The sequence below is a fragment of the Pleurodeles waltl genome, chromosome 1_2, assembly GCF_031143425.1.
Source record: "Pleurodeles waltl isolate 20211129_DDA chromosome 1_2, aPleWal1.hap1.20221129, whole genome shotgun sequence".
Lineage (NCBI taxonomy): Eukaryota > Metazoa > Chordata > Amphibia > Caudata > Salamandridae > Pleurodeles > Pleurodeles waltl.
In genome coordinates, this window is record NC_090437.1 from 521,456,068 (window position 1) to 521,483,714 (window position 27,647).

Sequence of the window (27,647 nt, forward strand, 5' to 3'; positions counted from 1 at the left end):
AACATTATTGGTAATTGGTAGACAAAAAAGATGAACGCCCATAGTCCAGGTGAAAGAGTATTTAGTAAGCCTCAGAAATTTCAGCCTACATTCCCAAGGTCAGGACAGTTAGGGAAATGCCCACTACCAGTTAGTGGCCATTGCATCTTTACAGTTTAAACATCTACATTCCATGCTAAAAGGGTATCTACTGTCTGCAACCTCCATCTTGTAAATGACACCCTAACAACAAAGTAAATGATTGTGAATATGTATGGATAATTCTAACAGCATCTGCAACTTTATTATTTGTGATGCCTCTACTGTACTCACACAATCTAAAAATTGCACAATGTTGTATCAGTAATTAAGCTGCACAAATTGCATTCTTAACAATAGACATGAAGCAGCTCCTGTCTCTCCCAAACTACTTGGTATAATTTAAGAGGGGAAGGCCAATACACAAATCATCTTCGTGCAGCCATTCATCACAAAAACAATAATCAGACGCATCAGCCAATGCTTACGGCGAGAGTGTTAAGGCGGCTGGCCCATGGAGACTACAAGGAGGGAAGCCCAAAGATGATTCTCCCTATCCCCCAGCACACAAAATGTGTTCCTCCTGAGAAGCCCCAAATCTGCAGTTTGAGGGGCTCCTACAGAGTATAGGGGACCTAGAAACTCTGCCAAAATCAAAACTTCGGTGGAACATAGAAGGAAAACAAAAATAGTGGTGATGGCACACTAAAACACACCCAAATCTCATTTAGGGTAAAATGTCATAACTGAATAATCTTGCACAAATTGTTTGATAAACCATCCCATATGAATGCAGTCAACGCTTTGGCTTGACTATTTGTTTATTTTTATTGAGAAATGGACATAGAGTTTGAGGTGGGGAACAGGCAATGCAACAGGACTTCCTCAGGGTGGAGTGGAGCAGTGAAACATTGCTAACTTGTGATAGGTGTTCGGCACGGAGTATTGCCTTCATCTGCTCTGTGTTTTGTTTTAAAAAATCATGATGTGTGAAAACCTCCAGTGCTTTTAAAGTTATGAGTGTTTGCTAAAGTAGGATCAATGAAAAAGATATGATCCTAGTGTATATGAAGCACGGACAACGCATTATGTAAAAATATCACAAACTGTGGTATTGTGCTTAGGAAAACATCTAACAATCTTTGAGGCAACATTAGATTAGGAGGGGCATTTGCACACTAGTGGAGAGGTCGTTATAATAATCGTATCTTCTCATTAACCACAGTAAAATGTAAGTACTGAAGCTATTAGGATTGTGAATCATAGCATACACTCTAAGCTGACGTTAGTACGCCATGCAAGAGAAGAGGTTATCATTGCTGACAACAATTAGTCACTATGGGAATCAGTTTCAGTCGGCACAACCGGAATACAGCTGAGGTACAAAACCTCACGGAAGGGGATATGTGAAAGTGGACCTTTTCCTGGAGTGTGGTCTGCCTTTGATAGGGAAAAATTTACAGAGACATAAATGAAGCCCTGTGCCTTCTATAGTCTTTTTTTTATCTGTGCTATCAAAACAAACAACATTTGGCCTCTGAGTCTCTCTCTCTCTGTGAGTAGCTGTTCACAGAAGAATAGTGAGCAGCTGGGGAGCCATTTGCTCTCATTGATTCTGACATTACTCCTGTCACGTACTTTGTTTCCACTGGTCAGACCGTCACCAAGGATCAATAGGGCCTCCATGTGGTTCGCTTGAAAGCCAAGAGGTTTACGCCAGTCAGTAAAGAGAGCAGCAACATGCCTGAATTGAAACTAACATGCATTTTGCCACACTATACTTCTTCTTGCAGTATGTATGTTGCTTGGTAGTTTTCTTTTCAAGAGAGTTCATTAAAGTGTGGAGGGGGAACTATTGTGGAGAGAGCTTTACTAGTTTACCTTTCAAGACTTATTTAAATTGATCCCATTTGAAAACAAAGACCGATTTGCTCTAAGTGCATTCATGATCAAATAACAAACGTGTGTGGTCATCATATTTGGCCATATTCTAAAAAATAATAGGCCAGATATACTTAGGAACTTTCTAGCTGCACACTCTGCAATTCACAAAATCACAGGGGTTGCGACCACAAAATCCAAATGGGTTATTGATTAGTGAACCCATTATACAGTTCATAAAGTTTTACTGACTCATAAAATAGGTTTACAAATTGTTACCAATTTGTAATCTTGAAGGGGTATGTTTTGGGCATTCCTTCCAAACTGTGAATTCGTATCTATGTATTAATCGTTTGCAACTATCATTTTGATCACAAACCATTAAAGAATTACTGAATCCCAAGATGGGAACCGACTTGCAAAAGGGAATGTCTCCCAACCTTTGAATGTCTTATCCGTCAGGAACCAGGGTTGTAGCTTAGGAGGGAGTAGGTAGTGGGCAAGAGGGTCACTGCTAACTCTCACTGAAGTTTTCATAACCACAACCCTTTTTCACAGCATCCCATTTCCTTCAAGGACATTTGGATGCTTAAAAAAAGTTTTCAGTTTTGAAATACAACCACAGGACAGTTGTTCTGCTGTGCCTCACAGGCCACCATTCCTGTACTTGTATTTAATCATAAGGGTTCTCAAACTGCCCAGTTAATATTCATTAGACAGACCATTTTGTGACTACCTATGATTCCTTAGTTTGTAAAGCAACCCATTTGGACTTCAGTAGGTTCTCAAAATGAGATACTTGTTACAAAAGGTACAGTAGAAAGATCAACACATAGTGGACACATATAGACATGGACCTGAAATATGTTTACTGAGATAAAGGTTCCTTGTACAAACAGGCATTTAGGCATATTGAAATAAGCATTGGCTCATACCTGACCTCAGAGGACTGTATATAAGCATTTCATAGTGGTACAACGAGATTGATTGACACAAGGCTAACTTAGTAATCATAAAGGCAACTCATATGAGGCCTAATTTAGAGGTTGGTGGATGAAGTAAAGTCCGTCAGAGGGGCATAGGACTTTACCTCTGCCAGCTGCCACTGCTCTAAAGAGCAAATTTAGAATTCACCTCTGGCCATGAAGTGAACGCTATAGATGTCAATGAGCCACCGCTATGGTGATTCATACAAAGCCATTAAAAAATTTGGTGTGCATCTGTCATTGATGACGAGTGTTTACACCAAACATATACGTTTTTCATTTTTTTAAAACAATCTCCCAGAGTTGGAGTTTGTTGCTAGAAAAGAAAAAGCAAATGGCCTCAAAACCATGTATGTTTTCTCCCATGGACTGGGTTGCATATTTTTATTTTTGCTGCCACTGAGGTGAAAGACAGTAAAAATGAATGCTATTTGACCACCCACACTAAGTAAGGTGGATGGCTTACTATCTACAGCCTGTACTCCCCGTGCTACCTGAGGAAGGTTTATGCTGACAGAGTAAATTTTACTTCATCAGCGTAAACATTGTGGACTGCCCACCTCAAGCTAGTGGGAGGATGGAGAGTTGTGGCAGACTCTGTCACTGTTGCACTGGAGCACCCAGCACACCAAACTCTAAATGAGACCCATAATAATGAAACCCCCAATCGTTGCCTTATGAAGGGCTTTCTTGCAGGGTCATCGCTGAGGTTGGTCACCACATTTTAACACTCACTCTTTAATTCTGCCTGAGTTTGGGCCACTTTGTGTTTTGTAGCATAATGCATGACACAGAAACATTGTACACAACAAATGTTTTTATTTCTGACCAGTAGTAGGATATTCACAGCAGACAACATGGATTAGACGCACAACCTGACAATATGTCAAAATCTGTAGCATTGTATTGTGCACATGGCAAAAAATAGTGCAACATTATGGCCCGTATTTATACTTTTTGACGCTAAACTGCGCTAACGCAGTTTAGCGTCAAAAAATTTTGCGCCGGCTAACGCCATTCTGAAGCGCCATGTGGGCGCCGTATTTATTGAATGGCGTTAGCCGGCGCAAGCAGACCGGCGCTGCCTGGTGTGCGTGGAAAAAAACCACGTACACCAGGCAGCGCCGGCGTAGGGAAAAATGGCGTTAGGGCGTCTTAAAAATGGCGCAAGTCAGGTTGACGCTAAAAAATCGTCTTAACCCGATTTGCGCCATTTTAAACGACGCCCAGACGCCATTTACATGACTCCTGTCTTAGTAAAGACAGGAGTCATGCCCCCTTGCCCAATGGCCATGCCCAGGGGACTTCTGTCCCCTGGGCATGGTCATTGGGCATTGTGGCATGTAGGGGGGCACAAATCAGGCCCCCCTATGCCAAAAAAAAAAAATAAAAAAAAAGAAATTTATACTTACCTGAACTTACCTGAATGTCCCTGGGATGGGTCCCTCCATCCTTGGGTGTCCTCCTGGGGTGGGCAAGGGTGGCAGGGGGGGTCCTGGGGGCAGGGGAGGGCACCTGTGGGCTCATTTTGAGCCCACAGGCCCCTTAACGCCTACCCTGACCCAGGCGTTAAAAAGTGGCGCAAATGCGGGGTTTTTTGACCCGACCACTCCCGGGCGTGATTTTTGCCCGGGAGTATAAATACGACACATTTGCGTCGCCGTCATTTTTTTAGACGGGAACACCTTCCTTGCATCTCATTAACGCAAGGAAGGCGTTCACGCAAAAAAATTACGCTATTTGCCCATACTTTGGCACTAGACGCGTCTAACGCCAAAGTATAAATATGGCGTTAGTTTTGCGCCGAATTTGCGTCGAAAAAAACGACGCTAATTCGGCGCAAACGGAGTATAAATATGCCCCTATATGTCCAATGCATTGTGGACCAATGTTGTCATTGACCACATATTAAAGATGCCATGTTTGCATGACTCTAATCACCCTTCAGTATCGTGCCATAACAGAAATGCTACTAACCAGTGTTTTGCATGAATTTCGTCCTCAAGGAAGAAAAAATGACCTCTTTCAAATGATCACACAAGGGTCGGTCCCATAATATGAGTCAGTTTCTTCTGAAATTGCATGTTTAATACGTGAAAATAGCCCACAATTTCGCATTATTCATTGTTTGCTAATGTTTCCTTTTGCCGCTACACAATGCACAAAAATACACAAAGCAGGGTTGTATTATTGTGTGTGACTTTAGTTGATCTGGCTAGAAGTGGCGGCCCTCCGCGTGAATAATCACGGGTTTAGCAGTACGTGATACAATTGTCTAAATGCTGATATTCCTTGCCACATAGTCCCTTCACATTGGCTTTAGAAAATATTTCATATTGTGTATCCGACATTTTTTGCTTTCCATGCTTTTCTGCGGATGACCTCATCTCCCCCAGCCCCAACTACGCCCCCTTCCCGCTGAAGCAGAAAAACCCATTTAGGCGCCATTAATAGAAATATCAGGATGAATTCAGTCTGAGCTTTGTGCCGCGCATCCCGCCTCTCTGCGCGCTGAAGGAGCACCGCAATGTGTGTATTGGACCGACAGCTTTCCATTAAAACTGCACTCAATCATGAAATGTGTTTCTTTTGCAGTACCCTCTAACAATGGTGATGCTCTTCAGCGCGGATATCTACAGCCTGCTGAATTTCCTCAGCTTCGCCAGGTGGCTCTTCATCGGGCTGGCAGTTGCCGGGCTGATTTATCTCCGATACAAACGTCCTGATATGCCGCGTCCTTTCAAGGTAACCTCAGCAATGTGATTGCCGTACATAAATCTTCGCCTCCTCTCTCACTCACCCCGCGTGCTCACAGGCGGAGGAGCGGGAAACTGTCCTCGTGAACTAACTGTGAGGCTTTTTGCAGCAGCGCGGGATTCTTTACACCATTCAGTCATCGCTAACGCATCCCCATGCAAGCCCCTTCAACAGCATTATCTATCGTGCGTATTACCTTCTTTCTCCCAGTAAGCATGTCTGGCTGGGTCATTTTTAAGGTTGTGCTATTTTTTTTTTTACTCATGCTTTGCTTACACATGTCAGGTAGAACTAATGGACCACGAACAGACTCCATAAATGCACTATGGCCCATATTTATGAAAAAATGACACACAACATCCAATAACTTAGCACACGCTAATGCCATTCCTTAGAGTCATCAATGTGCCATATTTATAAAATGACACACCATGGCCCTAAGTAATGGCTAGCGTCATGAAAAATGACACTAGCCGGGGCTGGACGGCGGTAGAAAAATGGCTCTAGGCAGATTAGTGGCAAATGATCAGCCGCTAGTGAGCCTAGTGTCATTTTTTCACACACAAGCAGTCAAAAAATTATTTCTGTCTAAGTATACACAGGAGTCAATACCACAACCCCAATGCCCATCACTGGGCATCAGTGTCCCCTGGACAAACCCAACAGATCCAGTTCCAGACAGGGGCCCACATGTAAGGGGCCCCTAGTGGCACATAATATTAAAACATATATACTTACCTTAACTTACCTGGGATGGGCTCACTCCACATGTAGTGTCCCTGTGGTGTGGGTGGGGGTTGGGGTGGACATCTGTGTGTCCAAAATAGGGACACCATAGTGGAATCCATGGTGTTTCCCTAAGGAAATGTGCCTACTGCACTTTAACGCCTGGTTTGACCAGTCGTTAAATTTTGACTCTAATCGGGCTTAGCGTCATTTTTTGGGTCCCCTTTCTAGGTGTGTGTGGTTTTAGCGGAGTGAGTTAAATATGGCGCTAATGGGCTAGCATCATTTTTAGGGAGGGGAACACCTATCTTTTATCTCATTGTCTCAATGAGCGCAAGGTGGATTGGCGCTCCCTAAAAATGGCGCTAACTCAGATATTTTGATGCTAGACGCTAACAAGTTCACATGTAAGCCTTTGGGCATCATTCCTGTTGTAAAAATGAGTGCCATCCCTTAATGAGGAGAAGACACGCTGGGTCATTTGCATTTACGTATTCTTTACGTCCTCAGTTAACATTAACAAGACAGCAAGCCCAGCACTCCAGCAGCATTATCTTTGAAAATTTGGTCTGCCTCCTCTCAATGAGCAAAACCCGTGGCCTGTCATTTCTAGATGTCTGCACAGCTGTTTTACACAAGGAGCATCTCTTAAGTTCTAAGTTTTCCAAATTCACAAAGTGCGTATATGTGTTATTACAGCTTCACCTCTGCCCGTGCAAGGCTTTTGTGCATGACAAGTTAGTCAAACTCAGCAAAATTAGAAAATGAGTGCAGAATACCTTTCTAGGTGGTTGCCTTTCACAATATAAGGGTTACAAGAGTCATATTGTTCCTGCAAATATTCGGGGACGTGGAAAACTTTATAACTCTTTGTGGTTATAAAGTTTCCATAGAATTTCATGAAAGGTGGGTGAAAAAATTGAACTTTGCACACCTCTACTTGTTAAATCATCCTTTTATCATTTAAAAAACAAAGGTTACAGGGACCATATAGTTAGTCTCCCATTTTAAACATACAAAACCGTTTAAATTCACCAGTTATTGTTAGAGTTATCTCAAGTAATTATAAAGGGTGCCCTAAGGTGACAATAACGTGTGCCCCTACCATGCACAGTTTTTTCATTAAAAAAATACTGCAAATATTACATTGATATTATCAATGATGTTTCCAAAGATGTCATGAGTACCGTAATTTGTGGGGTAATTAGCAGTGCATGGCAAGGGCGTGAGTTATAGTTACCTTAGGGCATGATTTATAGTTACTTGAGGCAACTCTTACTATAACTGGTAAATTTCTATGGTTTTGTACATTTAAAATGGGAGCCTAACTATAACGCCCCTATAACCTTTGGTTTTTTAGATTAATTTCTATGTTTTTAAAAATTCTGTTTCCTGACTATAACGTCCCTGTAACCTTTGTTTTTTTCAGTGAATTTCTATGTTTTTTTAAATGTGTATTAATTTTAATTATTATATGTTAATTCAACCACCACCATGCACAGCCTTTGGCTGTACACAACTGAGGCTGACCACATGACCTGGCCAGGAGCCAGTGCCTGTGGCTAGCCCCTATAACCACCCAACCCCATGCTGTGCATGACCTTTGGTCATGCGCAGCAGGGGCTGTCCGCAGGGCATGCCCTGTGGCCAGTCCCTGTGGCAAATCCCTCTAACAACCCAACCCTGCATGGCTCCTCGCCTCAGGCCGATATCAGACCCAGCGTAAATATTACTTTTTTTGGGGGGTGGGGGGAGAGTGACTGCATGCCACCTCGAGGCTGATTTTGACCCCTGGGATCCCAGTCCCGGGGCCTGTCCTATACATTTATTTATTCTTGGTTAGGGGGCCACGGGACTCCCCCCTTGCCAGGTCAAACTCACTCGGGGGACCCCAACCCCCAGAGCCTGACCTAAACATTTTTTTGGGTGGGGATAATCTGGTCCCCAGGGACCCCATTCCCTGGGGTGCAGCTTAATTGTTTTTTGTAGGAGGGAGGGGGGCCGTATGGCCCCCTTCCCCAGGGCCAAGCCATGTGACCTGGCAGTCCCCCAGGATCAATGTTGGGGACGGTGGGGGGAACCTGAAGGCCCCAACAGTCCCAGCTGGCTCCCCACCTCCTGCAGGTCCCAATTTCCTCTGTGTGCCTGCCTGCATCTCCAGGGACAGGCAGACAAAGGAAACACCGCTCTGAGGATGGGAGAGCTGTTTCACAGCTCTTCCTTCATTGGACCAGAGTGTTTGCTATGACTTGGCGGCAGCTTCAAAGCATGCAGGGAAAAACTCTGCCACACGGCACTTGGTGGAGTTTTGCCAGAACTCTGCGATACTCGCATAGCACTTCCATACACTGTTTATTCACTTCCATCATAATACTGCTCTACAGGGATCAGTTCATAATATTTTTGATCTTGATTAGACCCGGGCATGTGGTTGAGTGAGAATTCTGAACTAGACCTAATTAATACATTTTCAGGAATTCAGTGCAAGATTCAGGAGAGGTTTGCAGTATGTCTGTATGTTTTAGCAACAACAGGCAAAAGTGCCTCTGTACATACTGACATGAGCTGATCAAGTGAAAATCAGTGTAATTCGCAGATGTGCTTCTCAAAAATTCTAATTATATGGCCCCATGCTAGCAATAGGCTTTGAGTAGAGTGAAAATACCTCCACACTTGCTGCTGGCATAAAGTATATATATTTCCTCTAATTAGTTTAGTAGGGTAACTCACTGCAGCACAGATCTGTGCAGGTCAGAGAACCAAATTGTAGTTCAACAACTTTACTATGGTTTTCCACCTTCAACTGTTGTGATCACTAGTTTACATATGATCGTGAAGTGGTGTATTAACACACTGAGCTATCTTAGTGGAATTGGAAACTGTAGATTGCTGGTTACATACAAGTCTCTGCAGTGCGTGTCTTTTTGCCTGCTACTGGAATGTGTGAAGTGTTATGTACACATAGAAGGTTGAGCAGCTCACTATGATCTAAATCAACCAAAATGAGGGTGAGTGCGAAGTGTGAAGTCACCCGAAATGTAGTGATTTAGGAGTTTTAAATAGAAACAGTAAATTAACTTTCTGAAAGGAATTGAGGACGTCCCTTCCTTGTTTAATGGTTCTATGAACTGACAACAGCTACCAGTTTTGGGTACAGTAATGTATTTCATCGAAGTGGAAAAAAAGTGACAGGAATTGTGATCTTGAGCACAAACGGTGGTGCTGGTGTCATTGGGGGCTCAGTTAGTGGGTGTGGGAACATGGTCATGGGGGTTTAACCTTGTATTTATCTGGCCTTTCACCTACATGTAACTGGATATAACATATTCAAACAACCCACTAACCTATCTGATTGTTAAACAAATTTAATTTGTTTTTTTAAATGCACCATTGAAGATATGACCTAATACATTAAGAAGCTTAAACCTGTGCATCCGTGAGGTGTGTCTCTCAGTACACCTTTGAAAAACGTCACACTGTGAGCAAAAATTCTCTAATAATGCAAAGCACACCTTAGGCATAGGACTCAGTTTAGTTGAGCTGCTTGGCTCCCTGCACCACTGACATCACTACTCAATTCACTCCTGAGACACATCACCCAGTGCACCCGAGGCTCACGAATCAGTGCACTCCTGAGGCACACCACACAGTGCAGCCCTCAGGTTCATACCCCAGTGCATCACCCAGTGTTCTTCTGAGGCTTTTCTCAGAGCTCCCATGATGCAATTAAGCTGTGCTCCCTACTGCACATGGTTCAGGCAATGATGCCTGTATGGTTGTTCACCTGTATACGTGATTGTCTGATTGTTTTTGGACTTAGTAAAAATGGGAGAAGCATTTTGATTGGTCTGTTTGCATTTGTAGGTGTCCATGCATAGGAGCATGTTGTGTGATTCTCTGAGTATGCCCTACACAAAACCCAAATATATATTTATATTTTTTGTTAATGCATGTTTACTTAAGCATATGTTCCTCTTGGTATATTATTCATTTTGTTTCTATACAGTAAAACATGTACACCTGGAATACCCTATGTGAGAAAATCATGGGTCGTTTGAGTTACCTTTCTTATCCATTTCCATTCTTTCATTACCACTGTAATTAAAAATATGCACCTGCTTAAGGCCAGAGAATTTTAACTTGAAACGAATATGTGTCTTTTTAATGTCCCCTCTTCTCCTTCTTTTGCATCATGGAAATTATCTGCTTTTAATTTAAGAGTGAGATGCTTGCAGTGTTCTCTCCTGTTCGGATCCTTTATCACAAGCCTATTAAACTTAGATGATGTGGTCAGAAATACCACCGCATAAACTAGCTATCCTCTGTATGGCAGCTCTGTCATCTACATTTTGGCAATGATCCTTTAGAACTTTGACAACCTGGGAGCAAACAGAGTCAATTATCTTGTATTTTCTGGCGTTGTCTCTTTTTAGAATCCCATTTTACACACTGCGTTTTAGTGGAAGTCAGAGACTTTCAGTGTTTAAACTTTCCAAATTTTCACCTGCCAAGCTCCGAGTTAAGAATAGATACTGCTTCACGCTGTACATTTCCATAACTTGCTGTTCCCCACATGTTTTGTGCTGAAAGGATTTCAACTAGAAGTCACAGAACTCCCCCTTTAGACACATTGTCCCAAAAGATCAGCATGTGCTAAAATTGTATTTAACACATTTACAGTTGTTTCTAAAAGCAGGCACCCTGACAAGTAGGTGATGAAGATGCTTTCTCCTTTTCTCTTTGGTTGTCCTCTCGCTCTTTTCGGCTCACGATACATTCAGAGGACACAACCCTCCCTCCTCTGCCTTAGATAGGTGAAAGTTAAGCTTCTGTGAAATTTGCATTTTTGTGAAATACGCATAAGGTTCACAGAATTGCAAAAATACATGTCGGTAGTAACTCCAATAACTTTACTCAGTAAAGGTAAAATTCGGATTAAAAAAAAGCGGCGTGATATACCTGCTGGGCACTGGTCCAAAGAGAAAAATGTTGTTTGTGAAGAAAATCTCTATTGGCAAGATATTTTTGTTCACATCGGTTTCTCAAGAGAAAAACATTGCGTGAAATTTTGCATTTTGTAAAATGGTGATAATGTTCTACCTACCATGAAATGCAAACTTAATCCGGTGTAACAAAAATCTCATATTGGTCTAGATTCCATCCGAGGATGAACATTTCAAAAATGGTTGTTTTGTTAGAAAAGTATAGAAACCTTGGGAATGCCTGCCAAAACCGAAGAACTAGACTTTTTCACTTTTTGGAGCTTTGGCTCTGTGTCATTTTCTTTGTCTGAGTGCATGGGGGCTAAGGTCAGGACTCAGAAATCTGGATAGTTGTTTTCTTTAACTAGATCTCTTCCCTGGGGCTCCTCGTCCCAATTTTCTCTTTCTGAGACTTGGAGCTAAGAAGGTCAATTTTAGTGCAGCGGAGTTAGGGTGGTCCTAGCAGCACCACGTAGACAGAATGAACAACCTTGAACTTTCCTTTTCCCATTCACTTTTTCAGGTAGGCTGCACCTCAGAGCAGCAAACAGACCATTTTATAAGACTTGTTCCATCCTTTATTTTACGCTTGCTCTTTGAATCATGAGAAAGTTTAGTTTTTTTTTGTTGACTTTGCATTGATTCTTGGAATTTATGAAACATTAACCTTTTAGCTGCTGGGCCTCTCCCCCCCCATGCTGAGTCCTTTTTTGGCTATTTGGGGTAGTTCGTGCATAGGCCTTCATAACATTTTGTCCTCATAAGCTATCCACACCAAGTTTGCGTCTTTTTTTCCAACATCCTAGGGATTCTAAAGGTACCCAGAGTTTGTGGGTTCACCTGGAGGAGACCAAGAAATTAGCCAAAACACAGCTAAAATTTAGTTTTTTTTAAAAAATTGGAAAAAAGGGCTGCTGAAGAAGGCTTGTGTTTTTGCCCTGAAAATGGCATCAACAAAGGGTTTGCAGTGCTAAAATCACAATCTCCCCAGCTTTCAGGAACAGGCAGACTTGAATCAGAAAACCAAATTTTTCAGCACAATTTTGGCATTTTACTGGGACACACACCATTTTCACTATTTTTTGTGCTTACAGCCTGCTTCCAGTTAGTGACAGGACTCGATGTGAAACCAATGCTGGATCCCGGAAAGCTAAACATTCCTGAAAAGTAGACAACATTCTGAATTCAGCAAGGGGTCACTTGTGTAGATCCTAAAAGGTTTTCCTACAGAAAATAACAGCTGAAATAAAAAAATATTGAAATTCAGCTGAAAAAAAAGGCAATTTTTCTCCACGTTTTATTCTGTAACTTGTTTCTGCAATGTCAGATTTTTTAAAGCAATATAACATTACGTCTGCTGGACTCTTCTGGTTGCGAGATATATAGGGCTTGTAGGTTCATCAAGAAACCTAGGCACCCAGAGCCAATAAATGAGATTCACCTTGCAATGGGTTTTCATTCTATACATGGTATACAGCAGTTCATTTACTGAAATATAAAGAGCGAAAAATAGATATCAAGAAAACCTTTGTGTTAGACCTGACAGCCTTATGGTGGTCACCGCTAACTTTTTGCCTTCCTCCCTCCACTTTTGAGAGACTGTTTTTGCTGGTTTTTAGACTCTGCACACTTTACCACTGCTAACCAGTGCTAAAGTGCATATGCTCTCTCCCCTTAAACATGGTAACATTGGATCATACCAAATTGGGCTATTTGATTTACTTATAAGTCCCTAATAGAGTGCACTATATGTACTGGTGGGCCTGCAGCACTGATTGTGCCACCCACTTCAGTAGCCCCTTAACCTTGTCTCAGGCCTTCCATTGTAAGGCCTGTGTTCAGTTTCACTGCCAATTCGACTTGGCTTTTAAAAGTGCTTGCCAAGCCTAAAACTCCCCTTTTTCTACATATAAGTCACCCCTAAGGTGTGCCTTGGGTAACCCCTAGGGCAGGGTGCTGTGTAGGCAAAAGGCAGGATATGTACCTATGTAGTTTACATGTCCTGGTAGTGTAAAACTCCTAAATTCATTTTTACACTGCTGTGAGGCCTGCTCCCTTCATAGGCTAACATTGTGACTGCCCTCATACATTGTTAGAGTGGTAGCTGCTGATCTGAAAGACGTAGGAAGGTCATATTTAGTATGACAAATGGTAACACAAAATCGTGCTGACTGGTGAAGTTGGATTTAATATTACTATTTTAGAAATGCCACTTTTAGAAAGTGAGCATTTCTCGGCACTAAATCTTTCTGTGCCTTACAATCCACGTCTGGCTGGGTTTAGTTGACAGCTCCCTGTGCATTCACTCAGACACACCCCAAACACAGGATACTCAGCCTCACTTGCATACATCTGCATTTTGAAAAGGTCTTCCTGGGCTGGGAGGGTGGAGGGCCTGCTCTCACACAAAGGACTGCCACACCCCCTACTGGGACCCTGGCAGACAGGATTGAACTGAAAGAGGACCTGATGCGCTTCTAAGCCACTCTTTGAAGTCTCCCCTACTCCAAAGGCACATTTGGGTATTTAAACAGGGCCTCTGCCCCTACCAACTCAGACACTTCCTGGAGAAGAGAACGTGAACCAGAACCTACATCCTGCCAAGAAGGCCTGCCTGGCTGCTCAAAGGACTCACCTGTCTGCTTTCTGTGAAGGACTGTTGCCTTGCTGTTGCCCTGCTGCCTTTGTGCTCTTTGGCTGTGGTGAAAAAGTGCTCTTCAAGGGCTTGGGTAGAGCTTGCCTCCTGTTCCCTGAAGTCTCAGGACCAAAAAGATGTAATCTCTGCTAGAAGAACTCCTTGTGTGGCGAAAATCGATGCACAGCCTTCCAGAAACAACGCACAGCCTGCACCGCGGTGAATGCCAATCCAGAACGACGTAGCCCGACTGACTTCGCAATGAGAAGATTGACACAGTGCCAGCATAACGGCTGGAAATTCGACACACGGCCTCCCAGGATGGACGCACAGCTGAGCCAGAATGACACAGCCCGACTTCCAGAGAGGAATCGACGCAGCGCCTGCCATGCGGTAGAAAATTCGATGCAACGCCTACCGGATTGACGCAACTCCTGTGACTTCGTCCTAAAAGCGGTGGAAATCCGCCGTATCGTCCCCAGGGCATCTGAAAACCTTGCAACCCAAAGAGGATCCACAACCGAGCGCCAGAAATCGAGGCACAGCCATCCCTGTGTAGAAACTAAATGATGCAGTGCCGTGTGCGGCCCTAGAAATCGACACACAACCTTTTGTTTCCACGCATCTCCTACTCTGCGGCCCTTTGCAGAGATTTTTCACGCGAACCAGGTACTTTGTGCTTGAAAGAGACTTTGTTTTTGCTTTTAAAAGACTTAAGGCACTTAACATCACTTTTCAGTGATATCTCTACATTTACTTATTGCATCTTTGATCGTTTTGACCTGCATTTATCCAGATAAATATGATATATTTTTCTAAACACTGTGTGGTGTATTTTTGTGGTGCTATATGGTGGTATTGTATGATTTATTGCACAAATAATTTACACATTGCCTTCTAAGCTAAGTCTGACTGCTCAGTGCCAAGCTACCAGAGGCTGGGCACAGGATAATTTGGATTGTGTGTGACTTACCCTGACTAGAGTGAGGGTCCTTCCTTGGACAGGGGTCATCTGACTGCCAACCAAAGACCCCTTTTCTAACACTTTGTATTTCCAAAATGTGCATAAGATAAGGTGTTGAGAAGAAGTGGTTATTTGCACATCTCTGAATTCCGGGGTGCCCATACTAGCATGAGAATTACAGGCCATTTCTCGAATAGACGTCACTGTCTTACATTTGGAAGGGAAAAATGTAGAGAAAGACAAGGGGCAATAACACTTGTTTTGCTATTCTGTGTTCCCTCAAGTCTCCTGATAAAAATGGTACCTCACTTGCGTGGGTAGGCCTAATGCTCGTAACAAGAAACGCAACATGGAAACATTACATTTTTACATTGAAATCTGAGGTGTTTTTTGCAAAGTGCCTATCTGTAGATTTTAGCCTCTAGCTCAGCCGGCACCTAGGGAAACCTACCAAACCTGTGCATTTTTGAAAACTAGACACCTAAGGGAATCCAAGATGGGTTGACTTGGGGGGCTCTCACCAGGTTCTGTTACCCAGAATCCTTTGCAAACCTCAAAATGTGGCCAAAAAAACACTTTTCCCTCACATTTCGATGACAGAAAGTTCTGGAATCTGAGAGAAGCCACAAATTTCCTTATACCCAGCATCCCCCCAAGTCCCCTGATAAAAATGGTACCTCACTTGTGCGGGTAGGCCTAGCGCCCGCGAGAAGAAATGCTCCAAAACACAATGTGGACACATCACATTCTCCCAAAGAAAACAGTCCTGTTTTTTGCAAAGTGCCTAGCTGTGGATTTTGGCCTCTGGCTCAGATGGCACCTCAGGAAACCTACAAAACCTGTGCATTTTTTAAAACTAGACACGTAGGGGAATCCACAATGGGGTGACTTGTGAGGCTCTCACTAAGTTCTGTTACCCAGAATCCTTTGCAAACCTCAATATTTGGCAAAAAACACTTTTTCCTCACATTTCGGTAATAGAAAGTTCTTGTATCTGAGAGGAGCCACAAATGTCCTTCTAACCAGCATTCCCCCAAGTCTCGTAATAAAAATGGTACCTCACTTGTGTGGGTAGGCGTAGCACCTGTGACAGGAATAGATCACACAACGGTCAATGTTGGTCCTAACATGAGGCAACTGTTGACCCTGGGTTGATCCATTCCTGATACAGGCACTAGGTACAGGCACTCAAGTGGGGTAGTGTTTTTATCAGGACAGATGAGGAATCACTGGGTGGTAGGAAGTTTGTGGATATCAGCATATTCCTGTAGTTTGTGTGCCAGAAATGCAAGAAAAAATAGTTTTTATTCAACATTTTAGCTTTGCAGGATATTCTGGGTAAGAAAACTTTGGGGGATCCACACAAGTCACACATCTGTGGACTCCCCCAGATGTGTAGTTTCCAGAAATGTCTGGGTTTAGTATGTTTCCCTTTATGGCCACCAAGTCCAGGACCAAAAACACAGGTGCCTGCCTTACAAAACCAGTTTGTTTTGTGATCTATAATCTTGATGTCTCCACAATATGATTTGGGCGGTGGCATTTGGGGCTGAACTAAATTGGGGAGCTCCCAAGAGAGCACTCTCTCTCTGTGCTTGCCACCCCATTCACCTGCTCTGTGGGTTGGGCTAACCCGCTATTGTCCCATTGCACAGACTCTACTTGCGAAGGGACAGCAGGACTGTCCTCATCACCTCCCTCATAATTACTGGAAGAGGAGTTATCGAATGGGACTTCTCTGACAAATCGTTCCCAGAGTCTGAGCCATTGTCCTATCCCTCAGATGCTGTCTCAGTATCTGCTGTCTCAGTATCTGATCCTATGTCAGAGCTGTCCTCTATAACCTGAGTGAGGGCGTGAGCAGTAGTCATCCAACGAGATGCCATCTCTGCTACTGGCTAAACTGTTTCTCTAAAACACAAGCCTACATAGACAGTCCCAAAATTGCTGGTGTGTGTGTGATACGTTCAACAGTAGAGGTCACCTTGCCTTCACTTCTTCTTTTAAAAAAAAATAAAAACAGCTTTATTGGTTTTATTGAAAAACATGAAACCCAACAGGTCACAATTGCGATCCACGGACTGAATACTACACAGGTAGAAATCATGTAACAGAATCATCTAGACTATAACCACCATGGTGTTCTAGGCGTGCACCCGACCTCTCACGCCGAAGACTTTCACATGACTCCATCCCCCCCAGGACCCCATCCATTTCCCCCACACTCTTCCATGTTTGGCGGGGAAGCCCCTTACTTCATATACAAGTTTTTCCTGGTGGGTGCACCAGTCAACCCCTCAGCACTACTTCGCCACTGCTGGAGCTGTCTCCGCCTTCCAATACGATGCAATGTCCCTTTTAGCCACCAAACAAGCCATCCCCACAAAGGCTCGATCTGCTCTGCTGGATCCGACCCTCCTCAAGAACCCCCAATAGGATTGGCAACGGGGCGGGTTCAACCTCTACCTGTAAGACTCTAGAAATCTCTGCCACCACTGCTAGCCAATAGGTAGTAATATGAGGGCATGTCCATACCATATGGAAAAAGTTTGCATTAGGGCCTAAACACTGGGGATAATCTGCCTGAGGCTGAAGGCCCACCCTATGTAGCCTTTTGGGAGAGAGGTGTGCCATGTGGAGAAAGTAGGTCTGCACCACCCTGAGACGGGAAGTCATGGTCAACAGTCTTGGGGCCATCAAGGCGTCCCTCCATTGGACCCACCCACTGCTCCCATCGCTCTCGAAGCTTATCAAGCGACTGTGCCATGTTAGTAGTCAACATGCGATATATACGGAAAACTCCCCCTTTACCCAGGTGTCCCATCAGTGTCTTGGCCTCAACAGGGCTGAACTCGGGAAGACTCATTCCTATTTGGATGTGCACATGTAGTGCATGACGGAGCTGTAGGTACTTATGGAACTGAGTCCTGTTGAGTGAAAAGTTGCACCTGGGCCGTTGGAATAGAGTAGTGGAGTCCCACTAATGCACGGAACTGTGGCCCGAACCCAGCCTTCACAAGTACTCGCCGAAGGTAGGACCAATCTACTGTACCAAATGCCTTTTCAAAGTCCAAGAGCAGGAGTGCCAGAGGAAAGACTAGGAGGGCTCGGTTGGCTAGAGCCACCTGCAAAAGTCCGAAGGCAGTGCCGGGTACTTCTATCAGGCATAAAGCCGCATTGGTCCGGGTGGATCAGTGAGGACAACACCCTCTTCAACCTGGAGGCCAACACCGTAGAAAAAATCTTAAGTTCAGTATTGAGAAGTGATGTGGTATGGTACCCCGAGCATTCCCGCGAGGGGGCGCAAGTCTTGGAAATCACCACTATGGTGGCTTGATCTAAACCGGCGACACTCTAGATTTGCTCACTTCAAATGCCTGCTTATCTACCAAAGTTTTTAAGCATAGGATCAGCACAGTGCTATCCACGCCAAGCTAGATAGTGACAAAGGCGGTCATTCTGACCGCGGCAGGCGGCGGTCGCCGCCCGCCATGCGGTCACCGCCAGAAGACCGTACTGCGGTCAAAAGACCGCGGCGGTCATTCTGACTTTCCCGCTGGGCTGGCGGGCGACCGCCAAAAGGCCGTCCGCCCACCCAGCGGGAAATCACCAGCAACGATGAAGCCGGCTCCGAATGGAGCCGGCGGAGTTGCTGGTGTGCGACGGGTTCAGTTGCACCCGTCGCGATTTTCAGTGTCTGCCAAGCAGACACTGAAAATCTTAATGGGGCCCCCAGGGGCCCCACGACACCCTTTCCCGCCATCCTGTTTCTGGTGGTGAAAACCGCCAGAAACAGGATGGCGGGAAGGGGGTCGGAATCCCCATGGCGGCGCTACTTGCAGCGCCGCCGTGGAGGATTCCCTGGGCCAGCGGGAAACCGGCGGGAAACCGCCGGTTTCCTTTTTCTGACCGCGGCTTTACCACTGCGGTCAGAATGGCCCCAGAAGCACCGCCAGCCTGTTGGCGGTGCTTCCGCGGTCGTTGGCCCTGGCGGTCCATGACCGCCAGGGTCAGAATGACCCCCAAAGTCTTTTGCCATTTGTACAGCAAAATCTTTAAGCATAGGATTGACACAGTGTCATCCTCGCTGAGCTGTAAAATGACAAAAGCCATTTACCACTCCAGGCACAGTATTACAGCTTTGGACTAGTCAAATACCATCCAAGCCAACCTGGAATGAGTAAAGCAACCCAAGGCATGTGTTTCACTCTCATTAGCTCTTCAGAGGGGTTTAGCTTTGTCCAGACACAAGGGAGCACCCAGTATAAGTCAAAGCAAGCCCCTTTCAGGGTTAGAGTGATGCGTAAAAAACAAAGGAGGACTCTGGGAAGTTCCCAAATTTAGGTGGAGAGCAGCTCTCATAATGAGCACACTGCAACAGCAGTGCCACTCTAGATTTGCTCACCTCAAATGCCTGCTAATCTATTGTCACTCTAACCCTGAAAGGGGCTTGTTTTGATATATATATATATATCACTTTTATATGTGGTTCTGGTTTTCCTCGGGCCGATCACAGCATCCCAGGGAAACCACACATGCATTGACAAAAGTGATCTATATATCTATATATATCTATATATATATACACACACACACATATATATATACACACACATATATATATATATATTTATATATATATATATATATATTATATATAGATCTATCTCTATCTATATAGATGTATCTATGTAGATAGATCTATCTGCACAGATAGATCTATCTACATAGATAGATATACCTATATATAGATCTATATATATATATATACAGATCTATATATTTTTTTAGTAGTTGTATGGTTTCCCTGGGAGCAATAATGGGCCCCAGGGAAACCCTACACCTACTACGAAAAATTGGTGCCCCGACAGGGGGTCGCCCTGTCTGCGTGCAAACCCCCTGTCAATTTCTTTATTTTTTTAAAAAAAATTCCTCTGGGGGCGCGTTCGGGCAGGTGACACCTACCTTTATTTTACAAATATGCCCCTGGGGGGGGGGTTTATTTTCCAAGGTGGCCGACCCCCCCCAAGTGGAATCCCTGGTGTCCAGTGGTGTTTCCTGGCCCTCGATCGCAGCTGAGCTGCGACTGAGGGCCAGCAAACCTCTTCAGGAAGGCCTTGTTTGAAAGGGGAGAGTCCCCCCTTTCAAACAAGGCCTTCCCGAATGTCTGGAAGGGCGTTTGGGGCCGTTTTACCAATTGGAGCAGGAAGCTGCCTTGTGGAGAAAACTAAACTGTGACGTCAGCACGTCTTGCGGCACGCTGACGTCAAAAAGGGGCGGGTGGGTGATCTAGGGGAGGTACGGAAGATCTCCCGTAGATCTCCTGTTTTTTGTTTTTTTAAATCCTTGGGTGCGATGCACCCAAGGATTTTTTAACCCTCTCCCTGTGTCGGCCACTGGTCGTGACCCACACCAGGGAGGTAGTGTGGGCGTCGGTCATTGGCCGACGCATGCACTAAGTGGGTTAACTGACTCTGCTGGTTGTTTTCACTAAAAGCCATATCTTCACCAGAGCTGGACAGTCTTCCTGCAAACTAATTTTTTTTTGTTATAATTCTGCAAAAGTGTTGTTATAAAGAGCACGGCCTTCTCTGCATTAATCCAGATAGTCTAACTGGTGTTACTATGAAACCTTCGTTAATCGAAGGTCCATCCTTCACATGCAACCAACTGACACTATGGCCCATATTTAAGAAAAAGTGGCGCATCAGGGCTGATTTTTGAAGCTATTGTGACGCTTTGCTACACAAGCATCAAAATGTTTGACACTAGCAATGTGCAAGGTTGCCCATTGGTTTCTATGGGAGCGTCATTTTAATGCCTGCTCTGAGCACTCTGCTCTGTTAAATTTCACTGTGCTATTTTTGCAGGCTTCCTTGCACCAGCACTCCCCTCCCCCCTTAGATGCACAATACCTGGCACAGGCATAATGTGGCAAAAGGATTTACAAAGTGGTGCAATTAATGCATTGCTCTACTTTGTAAATATGGCACATGGAAAAATCCACTTTGGAACCAACTTAGCATACAAAAATGATGCTAAGGCTGGGCTAAAACAGCACTAGGAGCCCCTAAATATTCCCCTATATTGGTACAATTGGTACAAGTGATGGCCCAATATCTGATTGTCATTTTAAGTGCAGGAGAAGTGAGATGAATAGGTGACTGACATATGTCACATACATTGAATATTTCCTGCAGTTTCTCAAGTGAACATATCCTATGGTTCCTGAGATCCCACAGTAGATGCCCCTCAGGCCTGGCACCAGAAACCTTAAATGACAGTCTTTTCACTGTTACCTACTGTATCAAAAAAGACTAAGGGCCAGATGTAGGAAATATCTGGATTGCGACTCGCAAGTCGCAATCCGGAATGTAGGATGGTGTCCCTGACACCATCTGCAACTCGCAAGAGGGTCGCGAAGGCCCACCTCATTAACATTAATGAGGTGGGTCGCAATTTGTGACCCCCTTGTGAGTGGCGGCACTCACAGGGATGGTGGCCTGCTGGAGACAGCAGACCACCATGTCTGTGACAGCTTTTAAATAAAGCAATGCAGTAATGGAGCCTATTTTCCTTAAAGGAAAACGAGATGCATTACAAAATGAAAAAAACATTTTCATGCCATTCACAAAGGAGAAGGGGTCCCATGGGGACCCCTTTGTTTTTGAGAATGGGTTACCACCAGTGTGTCACTGGTGGTAACTGCGATTGCTTTCCCCTTCCTAATTGCGACTCGCAGTCCCGTTTTGCTAGTCTTTAACCAGGTTACTGACTCGCAAAACGGGGATTGGGCATCGCGATGAGCTTTTTGCATGTTGCAAACAGTGTAATTTGCTGTTTGCGACGTGCAAAAAGGATTGTACCTCTGGCCCTAAGTACTTGTTAGACTTTTCATCCTTGGCGTGGTCTCCCTTAACGTTTTGCCTTTGTTTCCCAGGTTGTTGATGTATGCTGGACTCTGATTTTGCTGTTTTTATTATTCTGGGCACTTTACCACTGCTAACCAGTGCTGAAGTGCAAGTGCTCCTAGACAAAATATGTATGTAAGTGGCTTATCCATGATTGGCATATTTGATGTATTAGAAAGTCCCTAGTACAGTGCACTGGAGATGCTCCGGGCCTATAAATCAAATGCTACTAGTGGGCCTGCAGCACTGGTTGTGCCACCCAGATAAGTTGCTCTGTAATCATATCTCAGACCTGTCACTGCCATGTCTGTGTGTGCAGTTGTTAACTGTAAATTCGACTCGGCAAGTGTACCCACTTGCCAGGCCTAACCCTTCCCTTTTCTTACATGTAAGGCACCCCTAACGTAGGCCCTAGGTCCCCCCAAGGGCAGGGTGCAGTGTATGGTTAAGGTGGGATATATAGTAATATGTTTTATAAGGGTTATACGACGGAAAACCGACTTCTGAAACAACTAGTGCCTTAACAACGAGGTCGGAACACCGACCTCGTTGTTATTACTTATGCCTTTACCACGAATGCCTTAACAACGATATTTCGTTGTAAAGGCATTCCTGATAAAAGCATTAGTAATAGGCACCATTGATCCTGCATCCCTCACCCCACCCCCCCAACCCCACCCCAAAACATAAAACCCCCTGACCCCCCACCCCCTCCCCAAAACCAAAAACGCCCCACCCCCAACCCCACCCCAAAACCTAAAACCCTCTGAACCCCCACCCCCTCCCCAAAACCAAAAAACACCCCACCCCCCAACCCCGCCCCAAAACCTTAAACCCCCTGACCCCTCACCCCCTCCCCAAAACCAAAAACGCCCCACCCCCCCAACCCCACCCCAAAACCTAAAACCCCCTGAACCCCCACCCCCTCCCCAAAACCTAAAACCCCCCACTTACCTTAGTCGTCCCCTCGTCACCTGCGTCGTCCTCCTTAGCCGACTCCCTTCTTTGTACCCTAACCACGCATGTTCGTTGTTCAGAACATGCGTAGTTAAGGCACAAAATAACGGAGTCGTGGTTAAAGAAAGCGTTGTTCCCACTTTCGTTAACCACGACTTCATTATCAAAACTTCGGCATAAAGGACGTTTCCCTTTTATAAGTCCTGACAGTGAAATATATCTAAATTCGTTTTTCACTGTTGCAAGGCCTGTCCCTCTCATAGGCTAACATGAGGGCTACCTTTAAATATGATTAAAGTGTAGATTCCCTTTGGGAGCTGATGGACATGTGGAGTTTGGGGTCTCTGAGCTCACAATTTAAACATATGTCATTTTCTTGCTCATACCATTTCTGTGACTTTGCTTGTTTGTGGTTTCCCTGTCTGGGTCAGTTTGACAGTTGGGCTGGTTGCACCTCACACTAGACAGTGACAAAAAGGGAGCTGGGGCGTAGTATGCATTTCCTGATGAGCCATCTGTGCTAGGAGGAAGAGGAGGAGTGGTCACTTACACCTGAAAGGGCTGTGCCTGCCCTCACGCAATGCAGTCTCCAACCCCCTGGTGAGAGTCTGGGGCATGTCCTGGGCAAGGCAAGATTTCTCATTCAAGAGAGACTTTGCTTTGAAGTAGGCCTACTTCAAAGAAGAAATTGGGTATAAGAAGGGCACCCAAAACCACAGACTTTAGAACACTTCTGAAAACCAAGAGGAAACTCTGCCTGGAGAAGAGCTGAAGAGCTGAGGAAGAAGAGCTGCCCTGCCTGTGACTGTGCTTTGTGGAGCTATCCTACAGTTGCTGCTTCTGCCAGAGTAATAGGGCAAAGACTGGATTTTGTGTGCCTTCCATCTTGTGAAGATCTCCAAGGGCTTGATTTACAGCTTGCCTCCTGTTGTTTGAAGTCTCAGGGACAGCAAAGACTTCTCTCTGCTAGCACCTGGAGTCTCTGGAGAGACTCCTACTCTGCCCTGTGGTGCCCATCCAGTTCCTGGGACCCTGAAAGGAAAAGCTCGCAGCCTAAGAGGAAGAAATCCATGCACAGAATGCAGTGCAGGAAAAGATTGACGCAACTCTGATCTGCGGCTGAAAAATCTACGTGCCGCCGGCTTCGCAGCTGAAAATCGATGCTCGCCTGCAACGCGACCGAAGAATCGATGCACGGAGCTGGAGAAATTACTTGTAGCATCTCTGACGGAGGCTGGTGAGATCGCAAACCACGCTGCGTTGTTTTTGGATCATCGTGCGGCTGGATTTCTGACGCAAGTACCACTGAGCATGTAAAAACAATGCAAGTCCTGCCCGGGCCTGAGAGAGCTGACCGGATCGATGCATGGTTCTCCTGTGGAGAGAAGCAACAATGCGCCTGACCCGACGAAAGGAGAAACAATGCAAGGTACACCTGTGAGTGGAATCGACGCCTCGCAAGCCCTTTTTGACGCACACGCACCCATGCTGGGTTATTTTTAACGCAGCCAAGGTACATTTCCACACTAACAGCGTTAGTGTGTGTTTAAAACTACATGAAGACTCTTTTTGCTTTTTAATTGATAACTTGATTGAGTATTTTTGTTATTTTGGTCTTGTTTTGTGTAGATAAATATTCTCTATTTTTCTAAACCTGTGTTGTGTTATTTTGTTGTGGTTTCATTAAGTTACTGTTTGTGTTGGTAAAAATACTTTACACCTAGCACTCTGAAGTTAAGCCTACTGCTCGTGCCAAGCTACCAAGGGGGTAACCAGGGGTTAGCTGAGGGTGATTCTCTTATACCGTGACTAGAGTGAGGGTCCTTGCTTGGACAGGGGGGAACCTGAGTGCCAACCATAAACCCCATTTCTAACAGCACTACTCATAAGATTGACATTATAAAACAGCTTTGTGACATCCAACAGCTGCAGAGAATCATGCAAAACCTTTTTAATGTTCAGGATTAGCTGCTGACATCATCCACACTACCCTCCTAATATAAGTGCCTCTTTTCAAAAGAGTAGAAGCATTGCCTTTTCAGAAATCAAACTCTTAATGTGAGAGAACTGCTTCTCTTTCTCCCAGGTTTGATTTATTGTTGTTTTACTGTGATACCAGAGCGTGCATCAAGCTGATGTCACAGTAAAACAAAGATGAAAGTAGACCATGCTGATGGCTCAGTCTGCTTTCACTTTTGTTTGTTGCTGGATCAGAGTTGTATATCTCTGTCCCTTAGTATAAATTATCATAGTAGAGGCAACATTTCAAAGGGAGTTAGGCCTATATTTACAGGAAAATGACAGAGCACGATGCTGCGCCAAAATTGACAGCGCCAGCCTTCATCATTTTCACAATGCAGGGATGCGTTGTATTAAATTGAATACAGCGCACCCCTGTGTAGTCTTCTGTGCTGGCGCTAAATTTAGCTGCCAACACAGACATCCTTGCACCATCGTGCAAGGATGTCTGCGTTGAGGGGTGTGATCGTTTTTGAGCAGGAAGGTGTCCCTTCCTGCACATAAACAATCACTAATGGCGATTTGGGACTTCTGTGTGTGGTGCACAATGCAGCACACACTGAAGTGACAAAGTGCCATTTTAAAATGTTTGTTTATGTGCAAGAAGGGGCACCTGCCCTCACATAAACAATAATTTCTGACATTTGCTCTTTCTGTGCATACTGCAGAGTGCAGCACACATGGAAAAAGCAAAAAAGGATGAGGAATAAATGTATTCCTCTTTGTTGTGCCTTGCTAATGCCACCCCTAGGGTGGCATTACATTTTGGTGCTGCCTCAGGTTTACAAAAACTTGTAAATCTGAGGCAGCATCAAAATGCAATATGTGTTGCTGTGGCACGCCCACAGCAAAACCCATTGCACTGCCCTTCCATGTGGAGGGCTGCATGTGAAGGGGTCATATTTACAAGGTGGCATTAATGCCACCTTGTAAATACGGCGCAGGGCATAGCGCTACTGCAGCGTCACAAAAAGTGACACTCCAGTGGCACTAGGGGCTCATAAATATGCCCCTTAATGTTTCTTTTCTAGTGATGCTAATGTTTCTTTTCCTAGTGGATCCCTGTTGGGGATCACACTGGGTATGTGATCCCCAAACAGAGATCTGCTCCACTAGACAACATGGATGGTGAGCTCCTTCCGGACATGGTCCTGTGATCAATTCTCACCCAAGGCCATATCAGTCTTTCTGTTCTCCCAGCGGTGAAGATATATGGGGTGTTCACCCTAATCTGCATCCCAGAGGAGGAGAGCAGACAGCTCACCAGACACCCCGGAAGGCAAATAGCCCTGTTCTTCATGGAGGAGCACCCTCTGGGGATGGGACTATGCTCAACACTAACTATGGCCAAATTAGTCTTTCTGCCCCCTCTGGAGGTTTATAGGGAGTGTTGACCTCCTGATTAGTCTAGGCACCTTTGCCCTCTCCCCAGGCCCAGCCATATCAGTCTTTTTGTCCCCTCCCTCCAAGAGACAGATAAGGGAATTAACCCCAATCTGCCTCCTGGGAGGGGAGGTCAAAAAGACCACTGGACACCAGGGAAGGCAAACAGTAGTCCTGCTCTTTTGGGAGGGCGCAATGTCATCCCTGACCATAAGCCTGTGCTCCCTCTCCCACCCATGGCAACCTCTGTGAGGGGCAAATAGGGAGTGGTTACTCCCAGTCCCGCCCCACCCAACCCACAGGAGTGAGGCAGAGAGCAAACTAGACACCGTGGACTAAAAAAGGCTCTTTTTTGGAGGGGGAGAGGAGTGGCCTCTATGAGCATGGCCTGTATATCACCCAAACCCACCATATCAGTCTTTCTGCTCCTGACAGGCAGAGAGAGAGTGTCACCCCATTCACCATACCCCCAGGGGAAGGGGGCTGAAAATGCACTTGACACTGGGCAAGTTTACATGATTGAAATGCAAGAAAAATGCATGTTTTTAGACAAATGCTGAGATTTGGAGGGCATTCTCGGTGTGAAAACATCATAGGACCCATGCAAGAAACACCACCTGGGACTCTGCCATGTATGTAATTTTCAGAAATGCGTGGATTTGTTAAGTTTCCCTGGGTGGTCACCAGGCCCAAATAGCACACCATTGCCTATTGCCAAATTAGGTAATTGTTTTGACAGGAAATGTTGGTGACTCCACATTGCATTTTAATTTAGGCTCTAAGCCCATTCACACAAGAGGGGTAACACTTTTATCGGAAGAAATGTGGGAATACTGGCAGGTAGTAAATCAATGGATCCCCGCAGATTCAGAAACATTCCGTCACTGAAATGTGAAGAAAATGTTTGTTTTTAACCAACATTTGAGGTTTGCAAGGCTTTTGGATAAAAAGAAGCTTGTGAGAACCACACAGTTCACCCGACCCTGGACTCCTCCAGGTGTCAGTTTTCAGAAATGTCTGGGTTTGGAAGGTTTTCCTGGGTAGTGACTGAACCAGACCTAAAATCCACAGCTACCCACATTGCAAAAACGGGTCTGTTTTAAATGGAAAATTTGATATGTCAATGTTGCGTTATGGCCCTTTACCTGTCATCGGTGCTTGACTCACGCACAAAAATAGGTTATCCTTTTTACCTTGAAATATGTGGAAAGTCTGTGTGGTAATGCATTTGTGGTTCCTCACAGACTTCTACATTTTCCCTCACAGAGATGTAAGGAAAATATGTGCTTTTAATCAAAGTTTGAGATTTGCAAAGATTTCTGGGGAAAAAAATTCTCTTGAGATCCACACATGTCACAACCATCCTGGACTAGCCTGGGTGTTTAGTTTTCAGAAATATCTGGGTTTGGTAGGATTCCCTGGGGGGCA

General features: G+C 44.8%; 1 protein-coding gene across 1 annotated transcript in view; it reads left to right on the plus strand.

Annotated features, from left to right (window-relative positions):
• The window catches only part of SLC7A11 (solute carrier family 7 member 11), a 622,701-nt gene that overhangs the window by 537,724 nt on the left and 57,330 nt on the right, over positions 1-27,647 (plus strand). Inside the window, exon 10 of the mRNA XM_069242094.1 lies at positions 5,481-5,630. Within this exon, the coding sequence (XP_069098195.1) occupies positions 5,481-5,630 (150 nt within the window). The remainder of the gene's footprint in view (positions 1-5,480; positions 5,631-27,647) is intronic.